Here is an 18,455-nt window from a genome sequence, read left to right as displayed (position 1 = left end):
GAGGGACACAGCAAGATAGTTCCTTTTATTTAGGGAGTAGAAGTTAAAATGAGGCAAATATCTTAAAAGGATTTCAACTTCTTCTATTTGAGCAAAAACAAGAAAGAAATAGGAATGATGATGATTACACACACTTTGCGTGGAAACATAACCAAATGATTATAATTGAATTTCAATATTTTTCATGTGTCTAGTAAACTGATCATATTTTTAAATTTACTCAATATATTCTTCAAACGAATTGAAAAAATGTTGAATACTATATTGTGAGTATGTTGATGTACATCGAACCTGATGAGATATTTAAGTGAAATTAAATTTGGGCTATTTAATATCATGTCAAAATAATTAGTGTTTTACTCATCTGTTTTGATAGTTAAATTACCTAATTTGGAATGTCACATTCCAATTGAACCTCAAACTAATATATTGTGTATTTGTGTTTGTGTTTCTGAAATATATATTTTTGCTTGGTTGTTGATTAGTTGTATTTGTCCGTTTGTTCATAGTTTTCTCTCTTTCATTTTCTTTTTAATGTATTTTATTTTTGGTAATTCAGTCACGGCTAGTTTGCGAACGTCACCATTAAGATGCTAAGACAAACTTTTAGCTCACGAATTTTTTTTTATACGACAAGGAATATTCTAATGCTGGTTTTTACTGACACCTCTGGACTTAAAGTTTCTGGTCCTTTGCAATCATTCACGGGTCACGTTAATCACACTCAAATTTAAATGGCAATACATAATTTTATTTATTAATTTTATTATTAAATTCATGATGTATATTTGTCTTCTACATCATGTAAAAAAAATCAAAATAACGTTGTCGCTAGAACAAATGTTAGTGATGTTTATCATATTTTCTATGCTTTGTGTCATTTGAATTTATTTTAAATATAAATTTACATTAATGCTTGTTAAACTTGTTTTATTTTTTATTTTTTAAATCAACTGAAGCTACTAGATTATTACATTAATGCTTGTTAAACTTAAAGTAGTTGGAGTTAGTGTTGTATTTGGGTTTGATGATTCGCCTCAATAAATTGATTGCTCATACATAGAAACACGGATCAACAAATTGTCTTGCCCAGTCTATTAGTGAATTTACTTTTGTAATTAAAGCTTATATGTTTGAATTTTATACATAAAAAAGGGGTAAAAGTTGAAATGGGGAAGAAGGTTAGGGTCAATGTTGCTGATAGTAGGTGTCAGTAATCCCGTCGGTGTTACGCACTCGCACTTACTTTAGGTGTACCATAAGTATGTGTTTCTCAAATGAAATGATTAAATTTACTACTCCTACTCCTACTCCTACTAGTATTGTGTATTGAGGTAAAAGAGAGAAGGAAGGTGTGATTTTGATTTTTGTGTGCGCCACTGCCGACGAGAGGAGACAAAAGGGTTGCGGCTGAGAGCAAAGAAAGAAAGTGATGGGATCGTTTAGCAGCTACTAGTACGCCCTGCCACTCTGCAACTCTCTTTCTTTCTCAGGGTATCCATGTATGTAACCTCCTACCTACACACACTCACGCTCTTTCTTTTCTCCCATCCTTAACTTTTTGCTTCTTTTCTTGCTCTACCCAAATCACTAACCTTTTCTCTCTCTCTTTCCATCTCTAACTTATCTCTGTTCCTCACTCCATATCCATATGTCATGCTGAATTAGCTTTCTATTTTGCTTCTACCTGTCCTGTCCCCTTTTCCTTTTTCAGGTCCAACTATGGAGAGCAATCTTGCATTATTTTGTCGTCTAATGCAAGTATCTTTGTCAATATTCCCTTAGAGGCTACAATATCCCATGTGATTGATGCTTGGTGTGGTAACTGTAGAGCCACTTTACCTGCAAATTGTGCAGTTTCTTCCCATTTTGCATTCTGTGTACCTTTTTCTGGAAAAGGAAAAAGATAAGGACACACACAAAAAAGAAAATTTTAGGTGTTATATCCTGATCCTTACATTTCAACTCCCTGCTTATTTTTCCTACTTGTGGAAATCTCTTTATATTTTTGTCAAATTGTGATGTCCTTTTTCCTGCAATGTGGATGGCAAAGCTATGACCATATTTGTTTATCAACGGCCCCTTATCATCACGTTGTAACTATTACACGCTTTTGTGCTGCTTAGCATCTTAATTTTGTTTCCACGAATTTTTGTGTGAAGTTACTGTGAATTTAGAAGATGTTGAGCGTATTTAATCTGAGTACTAAATGCAGAAGGGAAATTTAAACTCATTGAATTTAGTGTGCCTGTGCCAGACTTGTACAGTTGGGAAAAGGCTTTGATGGGTTCTAGATTCCCATCTCACCAGCTCAGCAATGGCCTTTACGTGTCAGGCCGGCCGGAGCAGCCAAAAGAAAGAACACCAACAATGACTTCCGCGCCCATGCCTTATACTGGCGGTGACATTAAGAAGTCAGGAGAGCTTGGGAAAATGTTTGATATCCCCGTGGATGTCTCCAAGTCGAGGAAGTCTGGACCCATAACAAGTGGACCTTCGAGGACTGGATTATATACAGGTGCCTCATCGCATTCAGGACCTATCAATTCTGGTGCTGCTGCTAGGACTAGCTACTCAACCTCAGGACCCATATCATCCTCAGGGGTGCCTGGTGCAGTTTCTACAAAGAAATCAAATTCTGGGCCCCTTAGCAAGCATGGTGAGCCAATAAAAAAGTCATCTGGTCCTCAATCTGGAGGAGTGACACCAACTGGCCGCCAGCACTCAGGTCCTCAAGCACCAGTTCTCCCTGCAACGGGTCTTATTACTTCTGGTCCTATCTCTTCTGGGCCTCTGAATTCCTCTGGGGCCCCAAGAAAGGTGTCAGGTCCATTGGACTCAATGGGGTCAGCCAAGTTTCATGGCCCTCCTGTTGTTAACAGCCAGGCTGTGACCACTCTCAGTCAAAATGACGTGTATTCCTTCAAGAGGAGCTTCCCCAAACCTATCCTGTGGGCAATGATTTTGTTATTTGTGATGGGCTTTCTTGCCGGGGGATTTATTCTTGGAGCCGTGCACAATGCTATTCTGCTGATCGTTGTTGTGGTTCTATTTGGCATTGTTGCTGCATTGTTCGTATGGAACTCTTGCTGGGGTGGAAGTGCTGTAACTGGTTTTATTACCCGTTATCCAGATTCTGAACTAAGAACAGCAAAAAATGGCCAGTATGTCAAGGTTTCTGGGGTATGTATTTTCTCCATAATATGATGATAACTTACTTCTTACCATAATTAGAGCCATTGATTAATGAGTTCTTTTAGTTTCGTTTCTCTTTAAAGCTTATATCGCTTTGAATCTCTTAGCCGTATCTGACCTCTTTTTATGTTTTTATTGAGTCGAGGGTCTCTCGGAAACAGCCATCCTACCTTGGTAGGAGTAAGGTCTGCGTACACTCTACCCTCCCCAGACCCCACGTTGTGGGATTTCACTGGGTTGTTGTTGTTGTTGTTGTTGTTGTTCTCTTTAAAGCTTATATTATGCCAATTAGAGAAGTTCAATTGTCGTATATGTCTATTCTTAGCTACGACGATAGCTTTATAAAAATAAGCCTAGTTCATATCTTAATTTTGTACATTAGGATCTTGCATTTATTTCAGGTTAGCTTCACTTCACCCCCTGAAAATTTTGAGAGAGGTACAAGATACTCATAAACTATGGGTAGGTATAGTTCACTTCCACGCTATGCATTTTCTGTCAAGTTTTGGGATATTTTAATGAGTCATTAAGTAAAATGATTAAAGCTGATATTTAATGGACAGAATAGGTTATTTATGGCAATACAAATCCACCTAGTTTTTTGTAAATTGATTTTAAAGTTGAACTCTTCTATAGATGATCTCTATTTATCATTATTAGCTGGGAGAGAAAATAAACACGATGTTTGCATTGGATTTTCCAACAAAACTAAAACACACCATCTAGTTGCATTCGCTTTTCTCCTCTGTGTCGTTGCACACAGAAAGAAAGATTGAAAAACCTTGGCCCTCTTTCATTTAGAATCACAAATGCAACGTCTTTAAGTAATTGGAGCAGACTATCGAGTTGCGAAATAAAGGAACAGCAATTGCCAACCTTTCTCTCTATTTCTCTGTTTTGCATACAGATTGAAGCAAGTTGATTTATATTACAAAATGGACATTGTGGGGAAAAAACAAAGAATTGATTTTACAGTAATATTTTTCTCTTTTTGGTCTTAGTTCCATGAAATACATTTCCCACTAGACGACCAGCTTTTTGTTTCTCTTTTATTCATCTTATAGATGTTGTGGTTTGTCAAGTCAATTTTCTTTTGTTTCATCAAATATAAATTCCCCTTCATTATGAGGACTTTTGTCCTTTTATTCAACCCTCATTAGAATATTCTCGACCAATCCAAAAAATGCGTGAACAATGGGGTGTTTTGTCCCTATCGAAAGTCTACGAAGATAAATCGTCTCTCATCTTAAAGTTGGGGGAGTAAATGTTTATGTAGTAACTTTTATGGCTTAATCAGTGCTATTAGAAATTATTGTTTTGTTACTTTTAAAGCAATGAAGCGGTGCGATGGGATAAGTTTCACGGGCCAAGCGATGTGCTTCTAGGAAACGTACGTTTCTTATGATACGGTGCAATGTGATCCAAGCAAGACGGATTTGATTAGTTGAGTGTAACTTCAATAGATTATTCTTTATTTTTTATTTTTTAATTTTTTATGAAGAAAGGAAAAATAGGGCCATTTGTTAGCTGAGTACTAAGACTCCTTCTACGATTGCTTAGTCAAGGGTTCTTTTTGTCGTCGTCCTTTTCTTCTTCTCAAGTTTGTATGACTTATCTTCTACTACTTCTGTTTATCTGCCCTTCTTGATTTACCATCTTTTTTTATCATCCCTTCTTGATTTACTCTTTTTTTAAAGATGGTATCTTGATTATTATTTCTTTGGGTTAAAAATGATTTATTCTTCTTGTATGAGTTATTGGATTAACAATGATGTTATTGTTTGCTGGATGCTAAAAGTTGTAATAAATGTAATCTGATGTCATACTACAATCATGTATTTGAAGAATTCTATTTTTTGTAAATTGTGGCTTCATTCCAAAGATACGTGCCCCAAGAGTGCCCGAGTCGTTCACTCTTTTTCACCTTCCTTTTTATAGTCTTGCCGTTGTTTTGTACATTCTGCTTTAAAAAAAAGATTTAATGCATAAAGTGTATATTAGTGGTCTGTTGAATATTCTAGTTGTTTTTGGCCTTGTATACCGTTGTCATATCAGTATTTAGTAGGTAAAAGTCTACTTTTAAGACTTGGCTTTAACATGTAGTAGGCTTTAAGAAGTATTTCCTCCACATTGTAGTTCCTGTGGTCGCTTGAGATGTGGTTAAGTGAAGAATCATGATTTTTAGTGAGGGTTTATCTAGCCATCCCCAACTTGTTTGGAACTTTGAGGTGTAGTGGTAGCTGTTGTTGTAGTTCCCAGTGGTTGTAGTTGTGCTATCATATTAAGTTACCTTATTTAATTTTTTTTTTTTTTTTTCGTTTGGGCACTTAAAGTTCTTTCCTGAACTCTTACTCATATTTATCCTGCAAGTTGCAAATTCATTTCTACCACTTACATATTCCCAGTCTCAATCTGAATTATCTTGAAATGTAATTACGTAGTTTCCATTAGAATTCCTCAACTAGTCCAGTTTACTTAATTTTCTTTTTGATATGGTAACACCATCCATCCAGACCCTTCCTCTCTTAGGAGTCAACCGTGGTCCTTTCCCACTTTGTCCCCTTGGTGATTTGGAGGTGGTGGGTCCATTACACTAGGCTACCTCTTCTCCAGTTTAATTACCTCTATGGTGCTACACCCAAAATAGGTAAGAATTTCTATTGAGAGACAACACTTTATATGTTTTCTTCAAAAGGTAACTTCACCTTTTTCACCTTTTCAAATACTCTCTCTTCATATTTTAATCAAAGTGGTTGTTACTCTGATGCAACTAGATTTTGCCATTTCTTTCCTTTTTGAGGGACATGATGGCCGCAATAGCAGTGGTCTGTTGAAGTTACGAGAACTACACCCTGGGGAGTATAGATGGGTTTCATTGGTAATGATTTATAGATGGCTTAGTTGGTTTGTAGTAGACGAGAAGTAGCACATGGCCGCTGTGTGATGGTGTTGGCAGCACTTTTGTTAGTTGTTTTCTTTTCCTGTTCTGGAAAAAGCTTATTAAGTATTTGCATATGGGTTGCTCACATGCAGCTGCTGTGGTTTCAGTGGCTGATATTGTTATGGTGAGTTGTCGACTATGGCAGAGTATCTAAGTCCTGAAGATTATTAGCGAGGACATGGGTGAAAGCTGGTCACTGGTGCAATTCGGTGGTATGCCGGTGGGATCATGATGTTGGGGTTGGGGTTGGGTATCCTTTACGAGTAATGATATGTGGAACATGCTAGTTAAATTGTTGAATGGCTTTTGTATTGAGGATTATTGAGTTGTTGTTGCCTTTTTATGAATTCCAAATACCAGGGACAGTGGCGGGAAACGAAATCGTAGGTATCAATTGAAGTAAGCATCACTTTTCTCTAGAATATCATTAAATGTAAAGGTTCGACTTCATGTTACAGTAGATGGATTGCTTAATGTTGGCACTGATGTAACCGTTGAACCAATTGTCTTCCCTACTAATAATTCATTTGATGCTGCGAAGTTTGGAATAGAAAGATAAGAGCTTAGAATCAAGGAACTTTTTCCTTTTCTGTGGTTGACTTTGTATTCAACTATTTGCTGTTAAATGGAAGATTGATATATTATTGGTGATGCTCAAGTTCACATTTACATGAAGGAAATCGTAGGAATGGATCATATCAGAAAACAGCATGGCAGAGTGCACCCTTCTCACTCATGCATGCTGTTTATATGCAAATGAATAGAATATCATCCTTAGGATCTGATGCGTGGAGTAGAAGTTTGATGTAGTTGCACCATTCCCGTATCCATAACCGAAACTAGCTTTTCTTTAGCAGCTTTGCTTCGTTAGCTTCTCGTTAGCTATACTAGTTTGTTGCCTGCATCTACCTGGAATACAAGCTTTGCCAGTGAACCCCCATCTGAGCTTTCCTTGTGATCGTGGAGTTTTTTTTTTTTTAGGTCCATCACTTTTTGCACCCAGTAATTTGTTATAGCAGGGATTCTCCAAGTATCCGTCATTAGACAAGTCATGGGCATTCTTAAGTTGTTGCCAGAATTGTCTTTCATGTGTGTTCCTTTCTAATCTTCTATATCTATCTACCCAGTAGAGAATTGATTGCCTTCATCATTTCTTATCAGCTCTGCAATGGCCTGTTCTGTGATCGGCTCTAATTCTTGAAAAAATATTGGATTAGGTGAAACTCTTATCTTATGTGAAGTTGCTAGGATTGAACTCCGATATTTGTTTGTCTATTTATGAAATAAAACTATTATTTCTATTTAGTCTGAATTGATATTTTAACATATGAACATTGAGATTCTTCTGTTCAACAATTTCTTTTCCTGTTGTTGATTGACATCTGTTGGAACTAATTAAGTATCATAACACTCTATTTTCATGAAGGTGGTGACATGTGGAAACGTGCCTCTTGAGTCATCCTTCCAAAAAGTTCCTAGGTGTGTCTATACTTCCACAAGTTTATATGAGTATCGAGGATGGGATTCAAAAGCTGCTAATCCTACTCACCGCCGTTTTACATGGGGCCTCAGGTCTTCAGAAGTGAGTCGCTAGACAGATTCCCTAATCTTGTTAGCCTGTTTAGGTTCCTCAAATACCTGTAATTGTTACGTGTTGAAAGGGATGATCTGCTGGCTCCTAATTCAACGTTGAGGTTCTCATGATGATGCTGGATTCAGTCTTTAGGACCTCGGGTTAAAGATATCTCATTGTTTGAATGATGTATGAATTGTTGATAAACATTTTTGAGATTTTACTTTGCTGACTTGAATTCTGTCCATACTGTTTTGCAGAGGCATGTGGTCGACTTTTATATCTCTGATTTCCAGTCGGGGTTAAGAGCATTGGTTAAGACTGGCTATGGTGCAAAGGTGACTCCTTATGTAGACGAGTCAGTAGTTGTTGATGTGGATCCTTTGAATAGTGAGTTATCTCCAGAATTTATCAGGTGGTTGAGAGAAAGAAATCTTTCAAGTGATGATCGTATAATGCGACTGAAGGAAGGGTAAGCGTTTTTCTTTCTCTATTTGTTCCTGCTAGTGCACTGCCATTACATCATATTTGTTCATATTTCTTTAATTTCTGGCAACAGTTGCAGAACAGTTAACTAAATGTATTTGTACCATTTGCTGAATTGTCTATATGCTGTATCCTGCGAATGTGTGGCTAGGCGGTAGGAGATGCTAATTAAGACGCGTATTTCGTCTTTCTGATAGGTATATAAAAGAAGGAAGCACAGTGAGCGTGATTGGAGTGGTTCAGAGGAATGAGAACGTGCTTATGATTGTCCCTCCTCCTGATCCATTTACAACAGGGTGCCAGTGGCTGAAATGTATATTTCCTGCTAGCCTTGAGGGCATTGTGTTAAGATGTGAAGACGCGTCAAAAGTTGATGCTATACCAGTATGATAGGTTATGTTCAACATACTTAAGACGGTATGTGTGATGTTAGGTTAAAGATGTTTATTGTGGAGAGGTTTCTGGAAATAGTTTGTGTTTTATTTCCTGTATAGTTACTAGGTGTTGTTTAAACTTTTATATGGTATGTTGTAATGGAGGAATGGTAAATGCTGTAGCAATGGAAAATCTGAATGTTTGAGCGGTAGTGGTTATACTTGTATTGCTAATGTATTCTCCCTATGGATCAAAAGAAGAGTCCACTTAGCATTTTTTTTTTAATAAAAAAAAAAGAATTCACTTAGCAAATAAAGAAAGAATTAACCTTGTGTTTCTACATTTGCCTCTATTAAGTGTTATATCATCAAATTTCAATACCTATTTAATTAGGGGTGGTTTAGTTAAATTACCTATTTTTGTCTAGGAGTTAGTATTTTCTTAAAGGGTGTGCAAATAGCTAAATGGATTCTTTTTTTGATCCGGAGGGAGTACCATCCATATGTCAGCAGTGTAAGGAAGAGGTGAACTGATCGTTAATGTTTTGTTTGTCTATTTCTATTTTGGGTCAAAAACTCTAGCTCTAGCCTTCAATTGGAACTTGGCGAAGCTTGGGATCTTTGCTTCATTTGACAATCAACTGAAAAACAACCACCTAAAACTCCCAAAGCAGAGAAACTAAACGAGATACGAATTGGGTGACAAAGAAAATTTCGTTAATTTATGCAAATTAAAAATACATATATGTCCTTTTACCTTAACAAGAAATGTCTGAACGTTAAAAAAGAGGTGGAAAATTAGCTTTAAATTCAAAGAGGCAGGGTAATTGAGGTGCGAGCTCGCATTCATAATTTTGAAATTAAAATTTATAAATATAAAAAAATAAAAATAGATATAAATGTTAGAACTCATAATCTGTTAATACAGTTTAGGATACCTTAATAATTCTAGAAGTGCATACCAATGTCCTAAAAAATATGTAGAGAGAAAAAAGGAAAAAGAGCTAGGTGGGGCGGGGACGACGTAGTGAACCCAAGTGACCGCGTAAACTGTAAGAAAAAATTAAAAAAAAAGGGGAGTGGCAGTGTGTCTGTGGGGATCAACAAAAGTGGGTGTGGTCACTAGTCACCGACGGGAGACGGACAGATCTCTCCATTGTGAGATGAGAATAGGCAAGGCAACTAAGAGCACCACCAAGTTGGTCTTTATTTGTGTGGCCCTCTTGGGTGCCTTTCTTCTTGTAGATCTGCTCTGGGCTTCCTCCTCCTCCTCTTTCAACTGGGCATTTTCTACTTCCAATGTTCTCGTCTTTCCTAGTCAAACCCTCCCCAAGGTAAAAGAAAGTTCTCTTTTTGTTTTCCCTTTAACTATCCTCCCAACTTTACTCTTTTTTTTTTTCAAAAAAAATCATTAGGCGACAAAGGAGGAGAAGAGTAACAAAAAAGGAGATGGGAGGATTTTATCAACTACCTTTGCCGATTTGCCAGCCCCAGAATTGAAGTGGGAGAAGATGGCAACATCACCTGTGCCTCGTCTTGATGGTGCTGCTATCCAGATCAACGACCTTCTCTTCGTCTTTGCTGGTTATGGTACCATTGATCATGTCCGTCCACCCCCCTATATTCCTTTCTCCGCTGTTTTCCTTTTTATTATGTCAATACACTGCCTACATTGAAATTCAATCTTACAAGAATAAAAAAATTGTAGGGGCTTTGATTTTTGGCCCATACTTATTTACCAATATGGCCGAAATATACAAAACCTATACATTTTGATCATATTTTGTAACGTAGATCACCCAAAGGCATTGGGCTGTAATTTTCCCTTGATTGTTTTCATTTTGTATCAGGTTCATTCGCATGTGGATATTTACAATTTCACATCTAACTCTTGGGGAGGGACATTCAATATGCCTAAAGAAATGGCTCATTCACACTTGGGTATGGTTACTGATGGGAGATATATTTACGTTGTTACTGGGCAATACGGTCCCCAGTGCAGGGGTCCGACTGCACGGAATTTTGTTCTTGATACCAAAACGAAGCAATGGCAGGACTTGCCTCCTTTACCAGTCCCAAGGTATTGACTTTGTTGCTGAGATACGCGAAATGGCTCATCATTCACACTTGTGCGTTTTCTTTGCTTTCTCAACTTGGACATGTTGACACCTCTATAATTACTTTTACAAGAATTAACATGGATGTTTCTAATGCTTTATTATTGTCCTCTTCTTATCCTAACCCGGTGAATATTATCTTCTCTGCCGACTGTTTTTTTCCCCTTTGCTGGCTGGAAGAATCATCAAACTGAAAACCTAGATTTTGGTTTTAACATCAGGAAATTGATCTTTGACTTGTATGTATTGAATGACTGGTGCCATTGGTACTTTAAACCATTTCTTTTGGAAGATTTGGTACTAATTGCCATTATAGTGCTAATATTGTGTGTGACTGTAAGATTATAACTACCTGAGATACAACAACAACAACATACCCAGTGAAATCCCACCAAGTGGGGTCTGGGAAGGGTAGAGTGTACACAGACCTTACCTCTACCTTGAGAGGGTAGGGAGGCTGTTTCCGGTAGACATAACTACCTTAGATAGTTGTGTAAAAAATTGTTGGTATGTGAGAGAGGCGTGGTTCAGAAACTAGCATTTGCCTACATTATATTCGATGTGTAAACAGCTATTTTTCTTATTACCACTACTTCCGCTTGACAATGCTCAGCACAGGGGAAAGAAACTATTGTCTGGCTCCTCAAAACCCTTATTTTTCTAGATCTTTACGAAGCTTCAATCAAGTTTGAATATTAAGCACCATGGAATTTGTGCAGGCGCTGTGCATTGACTGAGCATACTATAGTGATTTTGAGATACTTGACTATATAAGGTTACTCTAATATGTTTAAGCTTTATGTAAAGTTGTATACACTTATTAATGAGTTTGATTGTCAGGTATGCGCCTGCAACACAGCTTTGGAGAGGCAGGCTTCATGTAATGGGTGGGAGCAAAGAGAATCGGCATACCCCAGGGTTAGAGCATTGGAGTCTTGCTGTTAAGGATGGAAAAGCTTTAGAAACGGAGTGGCGGACTGAGGTACCCATTCCTCGTGGTGGACCTCACAGGTATTTGGCTGATTTCATGCAAATATTTTGTAAAGCGTAATATAATATATGTGATAGATTACATAAGGTACCCTCACCAGGAAAAGGAGGGAAAGGGAAATCTTGATGGGCAGTGTGAAGGGTTCATCTTAGAGAGAAAGAATGAACACCTGAAAGCAACAATACTTTGGTTATTTTATTTTTAGTTCTGTATGGAGCAGCTGATGAATAGTAACTATGGCCTAGGAACTTTAAATTCATAGTTTTTTTTAATGACAAGGGAACCTGTAGCCTCTACCCTTCGGGTGCGCACAAGTAAACCCCGCTCTTGTGCAATAGCCCACGAACCACACAGGAGAGATAACCCTCACTAAGCAAGCCTTGTGTGACGAGCTCGACCTAGAAGGCAAATCCCCTGCTGTAGTAGGCAGGGGGTTTCGAAATTGAGACCTCCATTATGGAAGTCACATGCTCAACCATCTGAGCCACCCTTGCGGGTAAATTTAAATTTATAATAGAAAGATGGAAAATGAGTTTTTCCTACTAATCTTTCTATGGTGATGGGAACTTTGGCAGTTTAGTGATAGTCTCTCTGTCTAGTTGGTTTGAAATTCACTAGAGTGCAGTTATTTGTGAGATAACATGGAATAAGGAGGGAGTTGCATTCCACGTTTTCTTTTCTGTTGCGGGAGATATTGTGTCCATTGTGATGTTGATAGTTTCAAGCTTGTCCTTTCAGTTTCAACTGCATGATGCTTTCTTTGTTCTTTTGGGTTGGATTGGTATAAGATAGTTTGGTACTCTGGAGAACTCTTTCGTGTGTCTAGCAGTCGTAGTCTGGTTCTCCTTAGATGCTTGTGAGATACCCTTTTCCGTGCTTTGAGCAGGACTAGATGTCTGCAGATCGTTAAGGCGGAGGAGGGGAATAGAAGAATAGAGGAGAAAAATATCTGTGCTGGTGGTCCAATTAGCATCTTTTGCTTATATCTAGGATGTGGATGAGTCAACTGATTTAACAAATTTGATAAATCACTATGCCCCAAGTCTTGGTCTCTGGAGTCTAACCTTTTTCAAATAAACAGTTGCTGTTTCTAAAGCTTTAGGGGTCAGTACAATTAGCAAAAGAAAAATCAAAACTTTTTCTACTTTGTGCGTGATCTATTCAGAAGTTAGTGAGACATTGATGTTAACTCGATGAGCTTTTAGGAGTGCATAATTGAGTAAATTTTCTTCATCTTGCTTGAACTTTCATGCAGGGCCTGTGTTGTGTTTGATGACCGACTTTATGTCCTTGGTGGTCAAGAGGGTGATTTCATGGCTAAACCTGGATCACCTATTTTCAAATGCTCTCGTAGAAATGAGGTAATCGAACTGTGACTTGGTTCTGAAAGTTGTGATCTTTTTTGTAACTTAAGGAAATTGCATTAGTAAAGTACCAAGGAGGTACTACAAAAATACTAACAAAGGATGACAGCATTGCTGTTCCTGTAATATCCCTAAAAGTTCCTGAAAATCAAAATACTGAGGCCAGTTTCTACCATGTTACTCCTACACCAAAAGTTTAAGTGCTTTAGGCATCTTATTTTTAAAAAAGAAATATAATTTTTCTTGGCCTTCAAAGCATTTCTTATTTCTCTTCAACCAATCTGTAAGTCGTATATTAGTTAACAAATTTTAAAACGTTATTTCTAGTTAAACTTTGGGTGATTTTGATTTTGTTTCGTGCAAAAAAACTTGGGCAGATTAAGACATGTTTGTTCTCATTTTGGGTGTCAACAGTCAGTCATTGTCTTGAAGGATCTTCTTCCTGTTAGATGAAATTTGCCAAATGGAAGGTCATATTTGCTTTTTGGCATGTTATTACTTAAAGAAAGAAGACACTTTTTTTTTTTTTGATCAAGTAAATATATTCTCATTCATAAACAAGGTCAAAAAGCTGGCCGTATACAAGGGGTATACCAAAAGGTAAAGAATCTACAAAAAAGAAAGAAGACATTCTTGACTAGTTGGTTCTTTGGTCTGCTATACCAGCAACAATTGAAGGATATTACTGATTTCAAGTTGATATAATCATTCTCATCTTTATTCTCTATTATCCAAATCCTTTGCAAATTGAAAAACAGTATAGCTAATAGATGAAAACTGGAAGGAGTTTTGGGGATTGATAAAAGCAGATTAAGTCCCATACTCCCAACATGCTAAGAATTGAAGCTGATGTAGGGGTTGAGAGTGTGTTTTGCTCTAATGTCGTTTTGGCTTAATATGACTATGGGGCCTGACTTTACAGGTTGTATATGATGATGTTTACATGTTAGATGATGATATGACATGGAAAGTGTTGCCTCCCATGCCAAAGCCAGATTCCCATATAGAGTTTGCTTGGGCTATTGTCAACAGGACTCTTGTGATTGTTGGAGGAACTACTGATAAGCACCCAAATACCAAAAAGATGACCCTCGTTGGAGAAATACTCCAGTTTCAATTCGATACACAGGTATTGTTTCTAATCTTTGTCAAACTGCAACTAAGGTGTTTATTTTGTTTATGTTAGAATTTAGTGTTGGCTTATAGCCTGCCGCTTCAATCAGCTGCGTTTGGCTTAGCGGATACATTAAACTGCATGATTTGCTTAGACTTAACCTTTCATTTCAATTTATGTTCACTTTTTAAAAAGGTAAATAAAGGATCTAGAGTGTCTTATTAGGATCTTGTTGATACCTCCCCCCTTTTCCCCAACAGTCTTTATAGCATTTACTAATCATCCTTTAGCCCTTTCTTCCTCAGGCTAGACTCATAATTCATCAAGATATGCCTGTTATCTAGTCCAATTCCACATTTCTCTATCACATAGAATCCACAGGGACAGTACAAATACAACACACATTTAGATCTCAACAATGCCTTTAATTTGGTCTTCAAATTTGAACATTAATGCAAGATTAAAATGGCTATGCAAGCAAATATTCTTAATTTTTTCCACAAATTACATGTACTTATTTCTCTTGCTATCAACCGTTTGAACTGTCTGCATTTGGTGACGTGTTCACCGTCTCAATAAATACTCTGCCCTGGCATCTTAGCTTCACATCTTGACCTTAGGATCATCACTCTCAGTGAATCTCTTTGGTCATTTTGGTCATGCAGTTACCTTACATCGCTCCAGCACGTAGAATCAAGTATTGCCACGAAGACTGCGCTTTTCAGAACAGACTGACGTTAAACAATACTCCCTTCGTTTTAATTTGTTTGTCTTACTTTCCTTTTTAGTCTCTTTAAAAAAGAATGCCTCTTTCCTTTTTTCGTAACTTCTTAAATTCAACTTTCCACATGGCATGTTTAAGACCACAAGATCAAAGGGCATTTCGGTACATTCTACATATCTTTAGCTTAAGACCACAAGATTCAATAGTCTTCTTCACTTTCTTAAACTCCGTGCCAAGTCAAAATCAGACAAACAAATTGTAATGGAGGGAGTATATTTTAAGTTCTCCGCTTTATAATTGTGTCTAGTCAAAAGTGAAGATGTAAGTTAAGATAGTTAACTGATGTGATTTTTGAAATTGACCTGTTTCTTATGTGCTTGTTTTTGTATTCTTGGTTCTTTACCTGGTGGTTTGATCCTATGCAGACATGGAAAGTTTTAGGCAAACTCCCTTACCGTGTAAAAACAACTCTTGTTGGCTTCTGGAACGGATGGCTGTACTTCACATCAGGACAAAGAGACAAAGGACCAGATGACCCATCACCAAGAAAGGTCATTGGAGAGATGTGGAGAACTAAACTAAAGTTGTTATGAGCTCATATTTTTACCTAAAATTCTGCTCCAATATAGAAATGTTATAGTGTAAATTAACCCGAGTGCTTTTTGTTATTCTATTCTTTCTTTTTTTCCATGCAATTTATTTTGGTCCAGCCTCATTTAGCACGGTCGGAAACCAATTACCAAGTGGAGAGTGGGCAGTGTTATATTCTTTTAGCTTCAATTTTTACATTGCAAGTAACTGAAGAAATGTTTTACTCTCGTTTCTTTTCTTTCGAATTTGATACATGTTTTTAAAAAGTAATTCTTCTCTCTCCTTTACTTCTTTTTCTGCTGTTTGTTGAAAGTGACTAGGAAAGAAAGAAGAGTCGCAAGGAGTTGTTTATCATGTACAGATCTAGACCTAATTGTGAAAGCTAAATATGCAAGTTGACAATTCAATACGGGTTTCTGTTACATGAATAAGAAGATACCTAATTTGCAAATAAAAGAGCACTGATAATCGCATTGACTTAATCTATATACAAAAACATTTCAGATGCTTGGGAGCCCCCATCTGCAATGAAAACATGGAATGAGGTTGACATACTTTCTGAAAAAACTAGCCCACAAAAAGCTATAACCTCTGTTAGCGTTACAGGTTCGTACTTCTCAGCAAACTAGTTATTGTTGTATAGTAATTTATTATATTATGTATATATTAACTTGAGGTTTATGTAAGAATCTATAAACTTTAAATATTGATTTACTCCAAAAGACTAATCAACATGGTCAGACCGATGAATTGTGGCATATAAAGCCCCGTCAAAGTAAAATACTAGTAACAAAATTTCTTCCAACTAGCTGCAGTATTTTGACCTTTTACTATTCTTTCACTTCAAAATAATACATACTCAATTATTCCGTCTATGAGGTCCAGCTTAGAGTGGCTGTTGACTTGTCAATTAGGAAAAAACATGAAAATGTAGTTGTGGCGTAGGATTTAATCAACACAGCATTCATTTTCTAATAATCATTAAGATGTCACACATGACCTGTTTCGTTTTGGTGCCATGTTTTTTCATACCCTCCTTCGAACGGGTCCCACAAATTAACCTGCTTTTTCTTGTTTTAATCAACAAAAAGTCGATTACATCTTCCAGAATTCACCTCAAGCTTTTCATTATTCAGATCAAAACATAGAACTGTTAAGCTCATCGCAAATTATCAATGATGATGCTTAAGATATTACTTTCCTGGAATTGGAGAAGTGGTCAAGGTGTTCGGCTTTCAATTTTCATTGCAGCTGCTTTGCTACTTTTAGTTGTAGGAGTCCTCTGCAGCAGATTTGATCAGTACAGGATAACGAATATTCCAGATTACGCTAGCATAATTGATGCTGCTAATGATACATCAACAGAGAGAACAAAGATGATCCATCCATCAAAAGGACCTGGTGATCCTCCAATCCTAGCTTATTGGATTTTTGGTTTCAAAGGGGAAAGTAAAAGAATGTTGAGGCTGTTAAAAGCAGTGTATCACCCAAGAAACCAGTACCTTTTGCACCTTCTTGATGGGGAAGACGGGGATGAAGACAGGATGGAATTAGCTGTTTCTGTTGAATCTGAACATGTATTTCGTGCATTTGGGAATGTGAACGTCGTCGGTAAAAGTTATGCAGTGAATCACATGGCGGAATCAGGCGCCTCTGCTCTCGCTGCCATGCTTCATGCTGCAGCTTTGCTCCTTCGAATTAGTCCACTATGGGACTGGTTTTTCACCTTAAGCTCTTCAGACTACCCGCTTTTTACTCAAGATGGTAAACTTTTCGTGATTATTAATAGCCTACTAGTACCCTACTGTCTACTGATACATCAACTAATTGATGATCTACGTTTGCCATTGTAGATATCTTATTTGCTCTCACTTCCTTGCCAAGGGATCTCAATTTCATAGGCTTCACCAATAAGTCTATTAACCAAAAGGGGTAAGGTATCGGAACCATCAAGTTCCTGATGGTGTAAAAACTCCTTATTTTGTCTGTATATATACATTAGAGCGTTGCATGTAATCTGCACCGCAATAAGGGTGTGATTGTTTTTCCAAAAATGTAACGTTGCTGCAGGCAAGACAACTTCAATCGGATTGTTGTCGATCCCAGCCTATACTTAAAACAGGCTGATCCCCTTTACTATGCTGTAGAGACTAGAGAAATACCAACAGCTTTTGATACATTTGAAGGTTGGCTACATTTGGTTTTTGTATGGTGCAAGTTTCAATAATGATCCCGTTTCTTGTTGAATTTGATAGATGAATTGACTTTAATTTCAATTTCTAGGTTCCCCATGGATGGCATTGAGCAGAGCTTTTATGGAGCACTGCATCAAAGGTTGGGACAATTTTCCTCGAAAATTACTTATGTACTACGCCAATGTAGTATCCCCTCTCGAGTCCTACTTCCACACCGTACTATGCAATTCCCCAGAATTTAGGAATACAATAGTAAACCAGGATCTAAGGTACTCCGTGCCTGTAAATATTTCAAACTACGACTATCTTGTGAACAAATGGGCAATATCTGCTCGGCCATTTAAAGAAGGTGATCCTACTTTAGACGAGCTCGACAGATCTATCCTACATCGCGCGCCGCAAGGGCTGGTCCGTGGGAAATGGTGCAATTATGGAGGACCCAATTCTACTTGTTCCAACTCCACTAATTGGGATGACATTGATTCATTGAGCCCGGGATTTTATGGCCAAAAGCTTAAAAATATTATGTCCAATTTTACTGCTGGAAACCGAACCAATCATTGTCGCGGCAGTTCATATTAATACACTCCATATTCTTCTATTTACAAAAAATGATGTGTGCTCTACTTCTCTAGTTCGAGGAGAAACCTTAGATGATTTTACCAAGTGCTCTTGTAACTTTTGTAAAATCGCAACGTTGTAAATACCAAACATTTCTTGTTGCTTGTTATAGTTATCAATCGATCACGCATGATGAAGTTGTTTCTTTTCTTCCGGATTATTCAAGATT

General features: G+C 37.3%; 3 protein-coding genes across 7 annotated transcripts; all 3 read left to right on the top strand.

Annotated features, from left to right (window-relative positions):
* Positions 1-1,120: 1,120 nt before the first annotated feature.
* LOC132633592 (uncharacterized membrane protein At1g16860) lies at positions 1,121-8,781 on the top strand. Of its 5 annotated transcripts, none has more exons than XM_060350114.1 (5): positions 1,121-1,502; positions 2,244-3,183; positions 7,563-7,718; positions 7,970-8,181; positions 8,393-8,781. In XM_060350114.1, the coding sequence occupies exons 2-5, from the start codon at positions 2,284-2,286 to the stop codon at positions 8,583-8,585; spliced, it is 1,461 nt and encodes a 486-aa protein (XP_060206097.1). In that variant the 5' UTR covers positions 1,121-1,502; positions 2,244-2,283; the 3' UTR covers positions 8,586-8,781. The 5 variants fall into 5 exon arrangements, with proteins under 5 accessions (XP_060206097.1, XP_060206096.1, XP_060206095.1 ...); XM_060350113.1 differs by having other exon boundaries at positions 1,122-1,455; positions 2,258-3,183; XM_060350112.1 differs by having other exon boundaries at positions 1,123-1,502; positions 2,258-3,183.
* Positions 8,782-9,523: 742 nt separating this feature from the next.
* Positions 9,524-15,715, top strand: LOC132633594 (kelch repeat-containing protein At3g27220-like). Its single transcript, XM_060350117.1, has 7 exons — positions 9,524-9,903; positions 9,985-10,173; positions 10,420-10,649; positions 11,527-11,697; positions 12,933-13,038; positions 13,964-14,170; positions 15,305-15,715. The coding sequence occupies exons 1-7, from the start codon at positions 9,733-9,735 to the stop codon at positions 15,470-15,472; spliced, it is 1,242 nt and encodes a 413-aa protein (XP_060206100.1). The 5' UTR covers positions 9,524-9,732; the 3' UTR covers positions 15,473-15,715.
* A 209-nt stretch (positions 15,716-15,924) lies between these two features.
* Positions 15,925-18,455, top strand: LOC132633593 (beta-glucuronosyltransferase GlcAT14A-like). Its single transcript, XM_060350116.1, has 5 exons — positions 15,925-16,076; positions 16,607-17,234; positions 17,324-17,402; positions 17,541-17,656; positions 17,754-18,455. Exons 2-5 carry the CDS (start codon positions 16,646-16,648, stop codon positions 18,245-18,247), a joined length of 1,278 nt encoding a protein of 425 aa, XP_060206099.1. The 5' UTR covers positions 15,925-16,076; positions 16,607-16,645; the 3' UTR covers positions 18,248-18,455.

Source organism: Lycium barbarum, chromosome 3 (assembly GCF_019175385.1).
Source record: "Lycium barbarum isolate Lr01 chromosome 3, ASM1917538v2, whole genome shotgun sequence".
Classification (NCBI taxonomy): domain Eukaryota; kingdom Viridiplantae; phylum Streptophyta; class Magnoliopsida; order Solanales; family Solanaceae; genus Lycium; species Lycium barbarum.
The sequence above is the reverse complement of the archived record's forward strand: the minus strand, read 5'-3'. Positions and strand labels throughout refer to the sequence as shown.

Coding starts and splice junctions, on each gene's coding strand:
- LOC132633592 (XM_060350114.1), top strand. CDS start 2,284: ATGGGTTCTAGATTCCCATCTCACCAGCTCAGCAATGGCCTTTACGTG. Junction 7,719..7,969: donor GGGGCCTCAGGTCTTCAGAA/GTGAGTCGCTAG, acceptor ACTGTTTTGCAG/AGGCATGTGGTCGACTTTTA. Junction 8,182..8,392: donor ATAATGCGACTGAAGGAAGG/GTAAGCGTTTTT, acceptor TCTTTCTGATAG/GTATATAAAAGAAGGAAGCA.
- LOC132633594 (XM_060350117.1), top strand. CDS start 9,733: ATGAGAATAGGCAAGGCAACTAAGAGCACCACCAAGTTGGTCTTTATT. Junction 9,904..9,984: donor CTAGTCAAACCCTCCCCAAG/GTAAAAGAAAGT, acceptor AAAAATCATTAG/GCGACAAAGGAGGAGAAGAG. Junction 14,171..15,304: donor AGTTTCAATTCGATACACAG/GTATTGTTTCTA, acceptor GATCCTATGCAG/ACATGGAAAGTTTTAGGCAA.
- LOC132633593 (XM_060350116.1), top strand. CDS start 16,646: ATGATGATGCTTAAGATATTACTTTCCTGGAATTGGAGAAGTGGTCAA. Junction 17,235..17,323: donor CCCGCTTTTTACTCAAGATG/GTAAACTTTTCG, acceptor TTGCCATTGTAG/ATATCTTATTTGCTCTCACT. Junction 17,657..17,753: donor AGCTTTTGATACATTTGAAG/GTTGGCTACATT, acceptor TTCAATTTCTAG/GTTCCCCATGGATGGCATTG.